General features: G+C 44.4%; 2 protein-coding genes across 2 annotated transcripts; one reads left to right on the top strand and one right to left on the bottom strand.

Moving 5' to 3' along the window:
• Positions 1–2,375: 2,375 nt before the first annotated feature.
• Positions 2,376–11,129, bottom strand: GABARAPL2 (GABA type A receptor associated protein like 2). The gene is made up of 4 exons (XM_050903950.1): positions 11,005–11,129; positions 10,610–10,665; positions 5,036–5,208; positions 2,376–2,952 (listed from the first exon to the last, which is right to left on the bottom strand). Exons 1-4 carry the CDS (start codon positions 11,036–11,038, stop codon positions 2,862–2,864), a joined length of 354 nt encoding a protein of 117 aa, XP_050759907.1. The 5' UTR covers positions 11,039–11,129; the 3' UTR covers positions 2,376–2,861.
• Positions 11,130–11,479: 350 nt separating this feature from the next.
• Positions 11,480–16,355, top strand: TMEM231 (transmembrane protein 231). The gene is made up of 7 exons (XM_050904187.1): positions 11,480–11,697; positions 11,795–11,964; positions 13,032–13,160; positions 14,528–14,671; positions 14,959–15,040; positions 15,175–15,276; positions 16,162–16,355. Exons 1-7 carry the CDS (start codon positions 11,556–11,558, stop codon positions 16,353–16,355), a joined length of 963 nt encoding a protein of 320 aa, XP_050760144.1. The 5' UTR covers positions 11,480–11,555.
• The last annotated feature ends 15 nt before the right edge of the window (positions 16,356–16,370 follow it).

Here is a 16,370-nt window from a genome sequence, read left to right as displayed (position 1 = left end):
ATATTACTTGATAACCGTAGACAAACTGTGAAGTTTCAGCTTAAAGGAAACAGAACATTTCCCAGTAATAAAAGGTAATAAAAAAATCACAGATGAAACCACTTTTCTTCATTCTGAATCAAAAATGCTGTTAAGAGTAAACATTAATACTAAATGCATGGAAAGAGGGGGGGGTGGAAAGAATTCATGATGGAAGCAGTGACGGAATGTTTACTAAAGCAGTGCTATACATCGCAGTGCTGTTCTGAATAATGAAAGGCTTACTGAAATCAACAGCACATTTTCAGGTGCAGTAAGCACATGCAGCACTGTTACTGTGACAAACCTCAATAATAGAGTAGTGTCAACATTTCACGGGCTCCTACCTTCTCGTTTTGGAGTCCTGCCAGTACCTGTGACTAACTGTAGAGCCAAACATAATTCTAGGCATAAGGTGACTTCATGGGAGTTTGAGTTAGTATGAATTTTATTTAAGCTTGGAAAGTGATAAATTTCCACTGTGACTGGAAACATTTTAAAAACTAAACTCTTCTGCACCACGTAGCATGAAAATGAAGTAAAACTTTTATTAGGACTCTAAACTGTAATTAGTGTTTCCTTGCTGGCTTACGAAGTTCAAAGCGATGCTACTTTTCCAACCCAGTGTTATCCTTTAATATCAAAATGTGAACTCCAGTACTGTGCAAATAGGCCAATTAGGTGGTTTTTCTGCCCCGCCCCCATCGTTCAGAGCCACAAGTTTGTCTCTGCCTGTAAGTAGAGGTAGCTGTGTGACTGTGGTAAGCCCATTTGGAGAGAAGTTGAGAGCCTCATGAAGAACAACTTTTTTTGGGTTTGTGACAAAGCATCTTTACTTTTGCTGTGCTGCGTACATGCTTTGGCAATAGCGCTCATAAACTGGAGGAACTGATCTTCAATTCTTTATTTTGCATGCAGCATTTCTAATTCTAGTTGTCTGCCTCAACTAAGTAGAATCATAGAACGGTTTGGGTTGGAAGGGACCTTTAAAGTCCAACCCTCCTGCAATGAGGAGGGACATCTTCAACTAGATCAGGTTGCTCCAAGCCCTGTCCCACCTGACCTTGAGTGTTTCCAGGGATGGGGCATCTACCACCTCTCTGGGCAACCCGTGCCAGTGTTTCACCACCCTCATTGTAAAAATTTCTTCCTTACACCTAGTCTAAATCTACCCTCTTTTAGTTTAAAACCATTAAAAAGTCTGTCCCCATCTTTCTTGTAAGTCCCCTTTAAGTATTGAAAGGCTGCAATAAAGTCTTTCTGAAGCCTTCTCTTCTCCAGGCTTAACAACCCCAACTCTCTCAGCCTTTCCTCGTAGGAGAGGTGTTCCATACCTATGATCATTTTTGTGGCCTCCTCTGGAGCTGCTCCAACAGGTCCATGTCTTTCCTGCGCTGAGGACTCCAGAGCTGGATGCAGTACCCCAGATGGGGTCCCACCAGAGCGGAGTAGAGGGGGAAAATCGCCTCCCTCCGCCTGCTGGCCACACTCCTTTTGATGCAGCCCCGGATGCGGTTGGCTTTCTGGGCTGCAAGCGCACATTGCCGGCTCATGTCCAGCTTTTCATCCCCCAGTGCCCCCAAGTCCTTCTCTGCAGGACTGCTCTCAGTCCCTTCATCCCCCAGCCTGTATTGATACCAGGGGTTGCTCCGACCCAGGGGCAGGACCTTGCACGTGGCCTTGTTGAACCTCATGAGGATCACATGGGCCCACTTCCTGGGCTTGTCTAGATCCCGCTGAATGGCATCCCATCCCTCAGGCGTGTCAGCCGCACCACTGAGCTGTACAGTAAAGCTGTTCTTTCACATACTTGGTTCTGTAGTGTCCTTACAATACCTACAGAATTTTTACTTGGAAAGGATGTGTATTTATGTAACTACCTGTAACACAACTACTGCCCTTTTTTTTTTTTTTAAGAGCTGCTCATGCAACTGTTTTAATCTAAACTCCTTACCAATTATTTCTCTCTCTGCAACAACTCATGTACAAATTATACCTTCCAGTTCTCCAGCTCTCTGGTCTCCTATTTGTATCATTCCTTCTCCTAGGTGCCCTTTCCTTACATGCTATGCTTTTGTCACCTAGGTCCTGCTTTCCAAAGCCCATGGTATTTACTCCTCCATTGATAGCCTGTGGGCAGGCATAGCTCTTCTGATGAGATCTAGTAGCTCTGAAGCTATTGGTTTTAGAATCTACAGATAGCTCCTTGTTTCTTCCTTGTATCATCATCCACATAAAGGCTGGGAAGCTGTACAGTGTCTAGTAAATAATATAAGCAGCTGTATAGTGTAGTAAATGTGATGTATAACTTTCTGGCCAAAGTTACGGTAAAGAAATGACAGCACTGCCTGTTTATGACAGGAATTTTTATTGTACTTGTTTGTTAATTGAGAAAGAGGAACATATTAGCTCAATTCAACATGATCAGCATCTTGCTCCTGCTTAGGATAAGCTAGCAAATCCAGTGTTCCCAATACTAATTTAATGTTTTTATTTTTCTTAAACTAACACCTCAAAACAGAATAAATGCGTATTCTTCTTTTCATGTTTTAGTAGCCCAACTACTTTGCTTTATTATTTAATCAATGTCATCAAATGTGTATCCCCCAAAGGAGTGAGGCTCTGGGAATTCATAGCCATGAGAAAAAAAATGCACAAAAACAACAAAACTTTTTTTTTTATAATTTAACAGTCTAATATAATAAGACCTATCAATATATTAAGAAATAAATCCAGTTACAAATGCATGTGTATAGAAGGAACTTCTGTGGATGTCAGAACAGAAAATGATCAGCTATTTACAAGATACACAGCAGGATGGTATAGTAGCCAAGACCCACCATTCAGAAACCAAATGTGTTCTCTCCACTGTAGGCAACATACAAGAATCCATCCTCATCCTTTTCCTTCTCATAAAGTTGTCCCATAGTTAAGCTTGAAGGGGAAGAAAAGAGAAACAGTTTGCTTGGATCATGACCGTTGCAAATGGTAACAGTTAGAACCTCACATAAACAAGGATTAATAAAAGCTAAAACTTGTAAGTCTGTGTGTAAACTAAAGTACAAAAATGAGGATATATGAAAAGCAGTTGACTCCTGAGTTAGCAAAATGATCCTGGGCTCTCTGCAGAGCGTCTAGGTTTTTGTTACTTCTTCACAAATGCATTTGTCAGAATGCTTCCTTATTTTATTGGAAATAAGTCACTGGATGTATTTCAGGTTCGGAATGATCCATTATTGATGCCATGACCAATACCAGGATCAATAGCCTGACAGCACCTTCCTTGAATGCAGCTGCATTCATGTCTTGCTTCTTGTGTGAGCAACCTCATTTCTCCCTCCACCTGGTGTAGTCATGAATGTTCAGCTGGTCTCAAGTCTATCAAACTTGTGCTTTTTGGACTGTTTCTTTGAGGTCCAGGTTGTTTTGGGGAGTAAAAGCTTTGTTTTCTATATTGTTAAAAAGTGATGACTTATAATACTGCTAGTACCAAAAAAAATGCGTGGGCAATAAATTACCAGTTAGCCAGAAACTAGTGCTTTTTCAGTGGATAAGGTTTTGAACGTTTGATCAAATGAAAATTTTCTTAAGCTGAATAGGCATGTGGGCCTTCGGTCTAAGCAACTGCAGTCTTTAGGGCAATGTCTGCATTTTGAAAACAAAAAGAAACCCAAGCAATTACTTGGCCAGTACAACTGCTCCAACCATCTATCTACAGATGAAACAGGCAGTTGACATCAGTCAGTTGCACAAGTGATGCCTGCTCAGCTCACCTTTCTCTGACTTCCCAAGACTGAGAAGACACTAGTGAACTGAAAGATGCAGACTGAATGTGAGTGATAGGGAAAATGATCATGGCTTTTTACCCAAGAGAGGAGCTGGGAAGAGTTGTAGGCAGTACTTGAAATGGAAGGGAATTGGTGAGTAGTAGTTAAACTTCTGGATGAGGAGAGAAGGATGTCAAGAGTTAGTGGTCTATGTAATAAACTCAGCCTACAAGAGGAGCAGAGCCATTAACAGGTTAGATTTTTGTTTATCTGTTAACAAGTTACCATTTTTGCATTAATATTGAAGGTTCAAGGCCCTATTTTTCCAGCAGAGATGTGACATTTCATCATGAACATGTGAGATGAGACAATGTGCCCCTTCTTCTTTTCTGTTCCTAGCAGTTCTACAGTATCGTTAAGAAGATGACATCTAGGCATTCCTAATGCTTTTAGAAGCAAGCAAGCAGAAAAAGATGGTTCTCACAGGTTCCTGTTGTGTATGACAAAGTAAATAAAAATATTCCTAACTGAGTCTGGACAGGTTACCTGGAGGGACTGTTACTGTTACACAGGTAAGGATTAATAAGAATAATACTATATCTAAGCTACGTAACATAATGACATACTATCTCCTCAAATACTATTAAAGTATCTCATATAGAAAGCAGTTGTAGTAGCTGCTTCTGCTATACATTATTCTGTATGTAGCAGACAACAATGAAACTTATTCCTATATAAAAGCAATGTGAAAAACCTTTCTATAGTCATTTTGCATTTTGTGTTTACAGAAGAAAATAAGTAATTTTTAAAACAAGTAACAGCAACTAGTCTGTAGTGTCATAATTTCTTTGTGAGCTGACAGGTTAATGTTTTTGCAGAACAATTTACGGCATTTGCTTTTGAGTATTTAACATGCAACTTTTTTATTACATTGAGAATGATTATTTTTTTGGCATTGATGATGTAAATGTTCTTGCACTCAACCAAAGATATGATCATAACTCCAGAGCTCACCCTCTTGCAATGGAAGTAAATTGTAATATATTTTTCAGTCACCTTTCCTTTCAGCCTAGCTCAAGAAATAAAATGTTTATCAAACTCATGAGAAAAAAAACTATCACAGTGAGATTAAGATGTAACCAAACATCTCCTAAAATCACCAAGTGAGCCTCAAAGAGGGGAGTTACTGTCCCTCTGATAGGCACAGGCTTGCTGAAATGGTTCTGAATACCAAGTGAATAGCCTCTCACCTGGATTGTGGGACAGTCTTGTCTACAAAGAGGAATATTGCTTTCTCAGATGGCAGTTGAATCCTCTTCCTGATGATCCACATGAACTGGGCCACGGTGATGTCAGATGGGACTAAGTACTTCCTCTTGTCAATATCAACAATCTGAGATCCGGAGACCTTCTCCACTATGACCTGTGAAGTGCAGGTGTGAAGGTCAGGCTTTTCAGGATTGGTATGAACAGACGGCTTCAGTAAATCGCTTGCTGGTACAGGCTTACAACAATGAGCAGAGCGGAGGAATAAAAAGGTTTCTTCACTGCAACCAAATGAAAGGTAGGACTGGCTCAGCACTGTAAAACCTTATTTTACAACTGCACTGAAACCTACATTCATATACACAATGGCTCAAAACTTCCTATGCCCGAGGTTGACAGTCATGGGGCAAAAAGATGCAATATGCCTAAAAGAAACCTGTGACAGGAAAGTATGCACATCTTTTAACTTTTTGTACACTGATAATACAACATCACTGCAATGTGGACCCCAAGTTAAAAATGAGCCAGCAGTGTGCCCTGGCAGCAAAGGCGGCTAATGGTATCCTGGGCTGCATTAGGCAAAGTATTGCCAGCAGGTCCAAGGAGGTGATCCTTCCCCTGTACTGGCAGTGATGAGTCCGCACCTGGTGTGCTGTGTCCAGTTCTGGGCTCCTCAGTACAAGAGAGACATGGACATACTGGAGAGAGTCCAACAAAGGGCCTTGAAGATGTTTAAGGGATTGGAGCATCTCTCCTATGAGGAAAGGCTGGGAGAGCTGGGGCTGTTCAGCCTAGAGAAGAGAAGGCTCAGGGGGGATCTTATCAATGTGTATAAATACCTGAAGGGAGGGTGCAAAGAAAATGGAGCCAGGCTGTTTTCAGTGGTGCCCAGCGACAGGACAAGAGGCAGTGGGCACAAACAGAAACACAGGGGGTTCCCTGTGAACATCAGGAAACACACTTGTACTGTGCGGGCGACAGAGCACTGGCAGAGGTTGCCCAGAGAGGCTGTGGAGTCTCCCACCTTGGAGATGCTCAGAAGCCGTCTGGACGTGGTCCTGGGCAGCTGGCTGTAGGTGGCCCTGCTTTAGCAGGGAGGGGTTGGACCAGATGACCTCCGGAGGTCCCTTCCCACCTCAGCCGTTCTGTGATTCTGATTTATTCATACCAGGACAGTAATGTCCTGTTGTGTTTAAATATGGCTAATTTTCAAAATGTTCTGAAGTTCCCCATGTGCACTATCCAAAAATAGTGTATTCTGCGACAAAAGCTTGGGGGGCAGGGGCAAGAGAGGAACTGGCGTCTACCGAGACATTTGAAGCACAAGCAGCTTGAGAACTTCAGGTTTAGGAGTGGCTTGTCTGTGCTACTTCCCTTAAACTAACTGGTGACTGAAGGAAGGAGTCCAGGACTTGTCTTCTCACTTAGTCCAGTTAATACTGACAAACTGAGGAATCCATTTAACCATATTCCTTCCTTGCCCCATTCAGCTGTAGTGGAGTCATGAAAAATTCAACTAGACTGCAGTGCTGGTACCTGAGCAATGGCAGGTGATCTGAGGAAGTGCACTCGCTTTGTACAGATGCTGCTTGTTTTTGTCACTATCACAACATAAAAAGAAAGTAAAATAGAACAGAATAGTTCAGTTGCAAAGGACCTACAACGATCATCTAGTCCAACTGCCTAACCACTTCAGGGGTGACCAAAAATTAAAGTATGTTTTTAAGGGCATTGTCCAAATGCCTCTTAAACACTGACAGGCACGGGGCATCGACCACGTCTCCAGGAAGCCTGTTCCAGTGTTTGAACACCCTCTCAGTAAAGAAATGCTTCCTAATGTCAAGTCTGAACCTCCCCTAACGCAACTTTGAACCATTCCCATGTGTCCTGTCACTGGATCCCAGGGAGAGGAGATCAGCACCTCCCTCTCCATGTCCCCTCCTCAGGGAGCTGCGGAGAGCAATGAGGTCGCCCCTCAGCCTCCTTTTCTCCAGACTAGACAGACCCAGAGTCCTTAGCCACTCCTCACAGGATATGCAAGTGTGACCATCAATGCTTGAAATCTTGTGTTACACAGAATTCTAGTTTGCAACAAGCATGCCCTATCCACTTTTAAATTGTCATATGACTAAATAAAATCCCACAATACAAAGAAATACAGGTTTAATATACACACCACCTCCACCCTTCCAATTTAACTGTCTTCTTTAAACAATGTCCCAAGTTGCTCCTAACAGATGGCAGAACCAACTGCCTTAATATGGCATATAGCAAAAGAAAAAAAAAGGAAAAAATATTATAAATAAATTTCAGTAACACTGAAGCTAAAAAATCAGTATTTAGGTAAATGGGAGGGAGAACCACCAGACTAGTCTAGTATCTAATCTGTGATTTCACCTCTTGTGCACAAGCCAGGGATGCCAAAATGGCTCTCAGGCTTCTATCTAGAGCATTAGAGTATTCATTAATATTTTCTCCCTGAAGTCTTTTGTATTCATCTGTGCAGCGTACTGTACCATTACACAACACGTACCAGTATGTCAGAAATTGTCATGCTAAGTAGAGGCACATGCATACTTCAGGTAACTCAGTGCAGACTTGAAGAAGCCACATTATATCTGAATACAGTCAAAACTCTGATAGAGTTGCAGTGTGAACTGTGGTATAATGCAAGGTTCTAGCTGGCTATAGACCACATGTTCATTTTTTTACAGTGCTTTGCAGTACTGCTTTTGATTTGACATCCATGCTCTCTGCATTTCTATAATTAATCTGGCAATGATTATTGACTTCCCACAGCTAGCCACCAAGCATTTCAGCCAGGCTTAACAATGCCTCAAAGAAGAGAAATGAAGCATGGCTGCGGTATGCTCTGGAATACCAGTTGGCCTGCCAAGGATGCCAGTTCAGCACTTCACCAAGTAACCAGAAAGGTGCTGTGATGTGATTTCGTCTGTGTGCCTCTACTGTACCAGACTTATACTGCCAGATAATCCAGCAATGTATGCATCTGATGTTAAAAACTACATGATTATAGCTTCAGTTGATTGGATGAAGTTACAGGATGACAGTGAAGCCATACTAATAAAGTGTAGGTTTTAGCTATATATGAATGAGAGCCAGATGGGATATGTAGGCTGTAAGGAAAAAAATAAAATAAAAAAATAAATTTAAAAATCACAACCCATGCTTATGCTGCTATGCCACCATAGGAACTTGGCTATTCTCCGCCTACACCAGGAGCGTGTGGTAACAGAAAGCAGGTAGGAACCCAAGCAAAGATGCCTAGATAAGATGATGTTTGCAGCATCAACAGGCTTTTGTTTGCAACTTTGAAAAAAGACGGCCTATTTTAATCACTATTTTAGGATGTCTGTAGACTCAGGTCTGCAATAACATACTGATTCTATCACTGGACACCAGGTTTTTTTTAACATGTGTTAATCTCTAAGGCATATTGTTTGTTCCACCATGTTGTTGTTGTCAAGGTACGACTCTCTGATGCTATTCTCTGCTTTGTATTATGCTGAACTGACATCAGAGTGTCTTACTTCATACATTAGGAAAACAGAAATTGACTACAGGAAAGAAAGATGGCAAGATGGCCACCAACAGAACCAAACAAAAAGCAACAGGTACAGGAGGAAGGAGAATTAAGTACTACTTGTTGAAAGGACCTGACGCTTATTGCTCCACACAGGCTAGTTCTTGAAGGAAAAATGCATCGCGTGGGGAAATAAGGCCTACAAGAGGTTCCAGTGTCTCCATTCCTTAGCTCTGCATTCCCCATTGCTACAGCATACAGGTAACGCTCAAGTAAATTTACAAAATATGCTATCTTATGATCTGGAGAGGGTTTTCCTTATAATTTCTTCAGCTCTGCCTACAGAAACAGAAGGAGGGCATAGCAGCTGCTCCTTGCAATTTAGTATGAGGGAACTGTAAGGAGGACCAAGAACAGCCTGCAAGGAATACTGAAGCCGTAACAACTGATACTTTTTTTTTTTTAAAGATTACAATAACACACTAGGCATTTTAGCTTCATAATGCAGAAACTGTCATAACTGGAAGTCAAGGCTGTTGGTGAACTGCTTCTAGTAAAACTTATAGATACCTTTAACCCTTAGACCACTTGGTTCCCCAGGCAAATTTAAAATTGCCGTGCTCAGCAAGCATGAATTTCTTTCACCTCCCATTTTGTTCCTAAAAGGTCTACCCTAGGACAGAGGCAGGCTGTTCATATATTATCTTAATAGGTTTGAACCACTGAAACATCTCTAAATCCAGGTAGACAGATACAGCAGCTGAGAATTGAAGTCACTTTGACCTATGTCACTCTGGATGCAGGCTATAACCTGGAAAGCAGGAAACATATGTTAAGTCTGAAAAACACTTTTGACTATTAGATGCCAAAAATATATTTGATACCAACTATTTTGTGAAAGGTACATGGCTCATCAAACACAAAACATGTATCAGCCCAGACAAAGCATCACACTACAATTCCTGTATCCATCCACACCTTGCTGTCCATTCCTAATAAAGCATCATGTAATTCTGACTCACACTGTAAGTTTCAATGTCTCTTTTTCCCCTGGGGTTATGAAGGATATTCTTGAAAGGGACAAATGGATATCTGTGGAGATGTATGGTCATTAGCATGCTACAGTCTATATATGAGGGGGTAGTTAGCCAAGCAGAGAACAGCAAGGATCGGATCAGCTTGCCAGACTGCAACTGGAGAAGATGCTGTGACTAGGTGCAACTCAGCAGCAGAGAAAGTCAATGGGATTAGAGGTTCTTCTCTGGGCTGCGCTGTCTAATGGGTAAGTTATTTACCAAGAGGTCAGACAGGAGTGGCACTAACTGGCATGTGGTCAGATGGGATGTGGGAAATTTTACTGACAAGCAGATAAGCTGAGAATATGGATGTGTTGCTAGCTGTTACATAAGGATGTGAAGTGTGGTCATTTCACTGACTGAAACATGATAAAAGGGATTGTGGAGTGAAGAAGAGAGGTCATTCACTGTTTAGCAGGTAGGTAGGTATTAATGCAGAAAGCAGGGGTCACCACTTGCACTGGCTCTTCAAACAACAGGGTTTGCATGGGGAGATTCACCACGGTAAGACTGGTTATAGGTATGGAATACGTGAGGGAAAATCACCTTCCTCATATAGCCAGGATTGAAGATTGTCAAGGTTTAAAGAATTTGTGATCTTTCTTGGGATCAGGCACAGAATGAATCCTCCAGACACCGAAGGTGTTTGTTGGGATATAATTGCCGTTAGAAGAAACCAGGACACCGATAAACCGTAAACATGCCTGGAAAGTGTTTGGAAAGTCAGGCACTCTTGCTTACTTGTCATTATGCACTGGGGCAGAGGAGGGAATGTTGGATTAGTTAGATGTGTTTGGGGCCTCTTTAAAACATCTAAGGACACAAAAGGGAAGATGAATTTACTTAGTAGGATCTGATCAAAGAAGAGAGGGCAGGATGGAAACAGCTTATCCACCTTTGCCTCTAGGTACTCGGATGAAGCTGGCTTGGTTACTCACCGGGACACGGTCAGGGTATTTGGCTCGGATTTTTGCCGACTCGACACATCTGTGCTCTGTGAACAAAACTCGTAATTAGTCATTGCGTAGTAATAGTATCGCCGGTGTCCTAGGCAGAGAGGGCACCGCCCGCAGGGACGGGAGCCTGCGAGGATCGCGACCGTCTTGCCCCCCCACCCCGAGGAAGCCTCCGGCTGCCCAGGGAGGCCGTCCCCGGGCATCGCGCCACCCTTCGGCGAGGGCCGCAGGCGGCTGTCCGCCCAGAGGCAAGACAGCCGGCTCGGGGAGCCGACCGGGGCACACAGAGTCGGGAGGCCCCGGGGCAGATGGCGACACAGGAGACGGAGGGAGGCGGGGCCGCCAGCGGGCAGCGCCTGGCCCGGGCCCACCCTTACCCAGCGCGTGGTCCTCCTTGAACATCCACTTCATGGTGCGGACCGGCGGGAAGCGGAGCCAGCGGCGGCGAGGCCCGTGTGCGGGCGGGCGGGGGCTCGTGCCGGGCGGCCGGGCCTGTCGCTGTCACGGGCCCTGTCACAACAACAACAGCAGCCACGGCTCGGCAGGCGGGACTTCCGGCTCGCCAGTTCCCTAGCAACCACCTGAAACGCAGCGCTTCCGGCCGGGGGCTCGGGGGGCGGGGCTGCAGCATCCGGGCAGGCAGTCACCTGGCGGGTGCGAGGCCACGCGTCGGCGCCGCCCGAGGCGTTCCCGGGGCGCCCGGAGTCGCATCGTGGGCTCCGCCGCCGCGGCAGGCGGCCCCGGGCCTTCCCGGGCGCTCTCCCGCCTCACCGCAAGTCGTCGGTCCCGGAATGCAGCGGTACACGCTCATTGGCTGGCGCGCCCGTTCCCCCTCGGCGCCCTGACGTACTGATAGGCGCGGCGTCCCGTCAGTCTGGCGCCCCGCTGTTGCCACAGTGAGGGCGCGGGCTGGGGCGGGCGGCTCGCGATGGCCGGCGTGGAGCTGTTCTCGCATCCCGCGCTCCACACTCGCTACCGGGCCGGGCTCTGCTCCGCCGCGGCGCTGGCGCTGTTGCTCATCACGGTGCTCACCTATGTGCCGCCGCTGCTGGTGGCCTACCGGAGCCACGGTGAGCGGCCACTCGACCCCATGCGGCGCGGCCCGGCCCGGCCCGGCCCGGCGCGGCGCAGTGCGGTCCTGAGGCCTCGCGCTGTCTCTGCCCGCAGGTTTCTGGCTGAAGCAGAGCGCGTACCTGGAGCAGCCCACTGTGCGGTTCCGGTACGAGGTGCTCTTCGTGGCCACCATCGGGCCCGGCCCGGGCAGCTTCTTGGCGTGGAGCACGTTCCCAGCGTTCAACAGGCTCCAGGAGGCCCGGCTGCGAGTCCCGCTCCTGTCGGTAGGCCTGCCCGGGGCGGGCCCGGCGGTGGTGGTGGGAAGCGGGGCTGGAGAGCGGGACCAGGGGAGAGGCAGCGGGCCAAGGGGATGAGTGTTGGCGGTGCCTGTGAGCAGGCCGCCTGCCATGCACCGCTGCCTTCCAGTAGCAGCAGCTTCATGCATAACCTCGTGCCTCAGAGCAAAAATCGCTTGGGACAAGTGATTTTTAACCAGTTTTATTCCCTCTCAGTTTTACAGAATCATAGAATCAGTGAGGTTGGAAAAGACCCTTAAGATCATCAGGTCCGACTGTTAACCTAACACTACCAAGTCCGCCACTAAACCATGTCCCTAAGCACCACTGGTGGTTTGCATGAACACATCAGTTTACTTTCTTCAAATTAGTTGTGCCTCCCCACCCCCACCACATGGCTTATCGTGATCTGAAGTTTGCAGGTGTTGCTAGGTAGCCCCTGGTTTTGAAAGCAGGTATGTGCTTTCTAAAGCACGTAGCCTCTGCCCTGCAGCTATTGTTCCTTCTGGGATTCAACAGTGGCAGTTATTTTTCTGTGTTACCTCTGTTAGGAGTCCTGTTACGCTTGCAAATAGCGGAAGTACTGGGCATTTGTGGCACAGAAGTGTAGCAAGCCTTGGCTCACAACCAGGAATTGGCATACAGAGGCTATTAAGAGGCAGGCTGCAATGGCAAGAGGCAAAAGCCTGACCATCAGTCACGCATTCGCACAGGATATGAGAGAAGATCCAGCACTTAAGGCATGCTTTGTAGCATGCAGGGGAGATGGCTGGAATGGCATAGGGCAGAAGAGACTTTGAAGAGTCTGATTAGCTTTTCGCTGGGGGGCGTATGAGACATTGTATAACAGACAAAATTGCAGGCTTCTTTCTTGTCTCTAGTCCTGTGTCTATAAAGTCAAGCAGCTCTTTACTGCTTTCCTAACTATGCAGTTTCTTTGCTTCCTTAGTATGTGCATGCTGCAGTTGTGGAGATCCCCTGGGGTTTTACCTTTGTTGTTTTTCTTTCTAACAGAAGTTCCTGTCTTTAAAAAAAATTCTTATTGATTCTTTTAGACTAGAGAAGAAGACAAAAATCAAGATGGCAAAATGGATCAGTTGCATTTTAGATTGGAACTTCCGCTACAACCTACAGAGCATGTAGTTGGTGTTCAGCTGATTCTACTCTTTTCCTACCAACTTTATGTGAGCATTTTTAGTTTTATTTGTTGTGACATATAGACCCAGTGTAATATTCCAGTAGTGGTTATGCAAAGGATGAAAGAACCTTTCCGCATTTGAAATTCCTATCTAAAAGATTTATTTTACTAACAAATATTTAATTTTCTCCTCCTCTGCTGTGTCATTCCTAGTCTAGCTCTGTTGCGTATTTTGATATGTTTTGTTAGAGATTTTTTTTTTTTTTTTGGAGCTGTGTATTCTCTTGGGCTGTAGTGCAGCATAGAGAACAGAGATGCACAACAGTGAATATCACTGTGGGTGGCATCAGGAAATAACAGAGTCTTGCAGTAGGCAGAAGGATGTGCATTCTTACATACTTCCATGTCTTGACATAACCAGTTCATTTTCTGAGGTGGAGGGGCAGGCTGCTGCAGCAGCCTAAAACTCCATAGATTTTGCTTACTTAACTGCTCTTGAAGCAATGGTAATCATCTGCCAGGTTCTTCTGTATCTTGTAACTGGGAGGGGGAAGAAGGTGTTATAGGCAGACAGGAAAATAAAATTCTGCTGCCATTGTATCTCAAGTGGCGGTGCAATTAATACCTAAAGCAGTGAGTAGAACACTAGTGCACAGAGAACCCATGGATGCATCTGAAAGGAGCAACAGTATAGAGCTGCGTTGGATGCAGCCACACAGACAAGAAATTGTTTTACTAGGGAGATTAGGCTTAGTTTATCCAAGAGACTCTTGCTGATTGCAGATGGACAAGCTTGGCAAGCACAGCTGTGTGGTGTAGAAAACATTCTTAAACCTATGAGGCCCAGAGTAAAGACCTGACAGCCCTAAATTTGTTCTGAAGTCTTAGGTCAGTGATTAGTATCACACAGAGTTCCGATATTCACAACACCTTTGTTTTACAGTAAATGTGAAAATTTTCCTTCAGATTGAGTGGTTGATAAGGGCTAAGGAACTTCCTTGTTTGGTCCTTATTGCAGAGCAGGAGTCCTTAGCTGGCTTTGATTGTTGAGTATTTTAAGAGTGTCTCCAATGAATGTGTTTAATCATCTTGCTGCTTTTCACATGTTATGGCAAGTCAAATCTTTCTGTCATTAGCCATAGACTGTTGCACTTCACTGAATTTCCTGTGGAACTTTGTTTGGTTTATCAAGTTAGTTAACTAACAACTAAGGTAGTTCACTTAAAAAAAAGTAATTCATGTTTCTTATTTGGTGTTCCTTTGTTTAGACAAATGTGACGATCTGAAACTTGGGAGTCAGAAAAAAATCAAATCCATGCAGAAAATCTGTAGATACAAAGAGGTAGAAAAGTGTGTTGTGTTCCCTGCCCCTCCCCCTCCCTAAATTCTTTTTTCTCATGTTCCCCATTTCAGAGAATGTCAACACTTGTGATGCAGAGCATGGCTTTTCTTCAGTTTTTTTCTCCTGTGCCAGGGTCTCAGCTCTATATGAATGGAGACCTGAAATTGAACCAGAGGCAATTACTTAACCATTGTGGACTGGATACCAGATACAATGTGAGGAAACTTTTTTTCCTTCCCCATCAATTTACCCCCCTCTTTATCCTCCTAGTACCATGGGTGACACCCTAATTATTTGTACTCCTGCACAGAGTGGACCCTAGAACTTTGGAACTGGTGTTTTCTTGTTAGGCTGAAAGCTGGAAGAGGTTATTCCGCCAAGATGTTCAGTCTGATGTTTATGTGCATTCCTTCAAGGGCATGGTTACTTTGCGTAAGAAACTTGGTAGAATTACTTTCTTGAAGAGTGGACAAATAATGCAAGTATCTCCTTGTTGCAACAGGTGTCTGTGGTCAATGGCACAAGTCCTTTTGCAAGTGACTATGATCTAACAAACATCATTGCAGCATATTGGGATAGAAATGGTAAGCCTGAATGTATAGCTGCGAATTACAGGACAGCAGTAGTTAGCATATTGGCAGCTGTTCTGTGAGGATTTGAGTTCTGTATTAAGATTAGAAATGCCCCTTAACCTGGATGTTTCCCTTCCCCATTTTAGTGACAACAGTCTTTTCAGATCCCAGCCCTGTTTGGATGACTGGAAGAGCAACAGATACACCATTTATCATTAATGCCACTATTCGTTACCCAGTGGAAGTTATCTTATATCCTTTGAAAACTGCATAAACTGTGACATAACAGGGTTGCATTATTTGGGCCTTCACATACAGGCCAAATGAAAACTCTTTTCTTCTAGACTTGTTGCTAAACTTTTCCTTTGTTAGCTAAGCAAATGCTATAGTTCTGGAGTTAACTGAATATCTATTTGCCTGTTCCTCCAGATGGTTCTGGTTGCACAAGTACTTTTTGCCTTTCTCTACTAGGAGCCTGTGTTGCTTTTCAGCCTTACTAAACTGGCCTTTAAGGCAGTTTCTTAGCCATTCACAGTGAATATCCTTAGTAAGTCTTGTTTTGCTCCTGCAGCACCAGCTGTCCCAATCTGTCATGGATGCCACTAGCAAAGCATGATACTGTATTCTGTGACCTAAAGCAAATCATTAGAAATCTGTATGCAAGGTAAGCTCACCAAATAGTAACCCCCGCAATGGATGTGGCAAATCTGTTACATGCGCAGACAGACCTGAAATTTTTTTTTCTACAAAATAATTCTTCGTTCATTATGTTCTTTACTCATTTTCTCAGACAAGAACAAGCCTGTGTTTAAAAGAATCTGTATGGAGCACACTTCTTACGAGACTTCTTTACCTGCCTGAGTATTACCAATAACTACTTTCTGGTGTGTCAGGGATGAAATAGGCAGTTTCCAGAGAATTGGTTTAAATGTCTTTTAGGACAGACATTCTCTGCAGCTTTTGTTACATACTACAGTAAAAGGGTTTTAGGGATTTCCATGGCTCAAAGGCTTTCCATTTGCCACACAAACTGATGCCTAACAAGTTTTGTGCCTTTCCACCTCTGAGTTTCTTTGTTTAGTTATTGCAGTGGTAGTATCAGAAGCTTCTTCATTAACGCTCCTTGACTTTCTTTAAATATCAGCCAGGATTTTGGGAAATGATTAAATTTGCCTGGATCCAGTATGTCAGCATTCTCCTTATCTTTCTTTGGGTGTTTGGTAGGATTAAAATGTTTGTGTTCCAGAATCAGGTGTTGACTACAACTCCAATATCACCAGTTCTGCCAGTGTCTCCAGTACTGTCCTACAAACAGCACCAGTCCTGAGGAGATGCCTGGGAA

This window comes from Gymnogyps californianus, chromosome 12 (genome assembly GCF_018139145.2).
Source record: "Gymnogyps californianus isolate 813 chromosome 12, ASM1813914v2, whole genome shotgun sequence".
In the NCBI taxonomy this organism is placed as follows: domain Eukaryota; kingdom Metazoa; phylum Chordata; class Aves; order Accipitriformes; family Cathartidae; genus Gymnogyps; species Gymnogyps californianus.
This window is presented reverse-complemented; position numbering and strand designations above follow the sequence as displayed.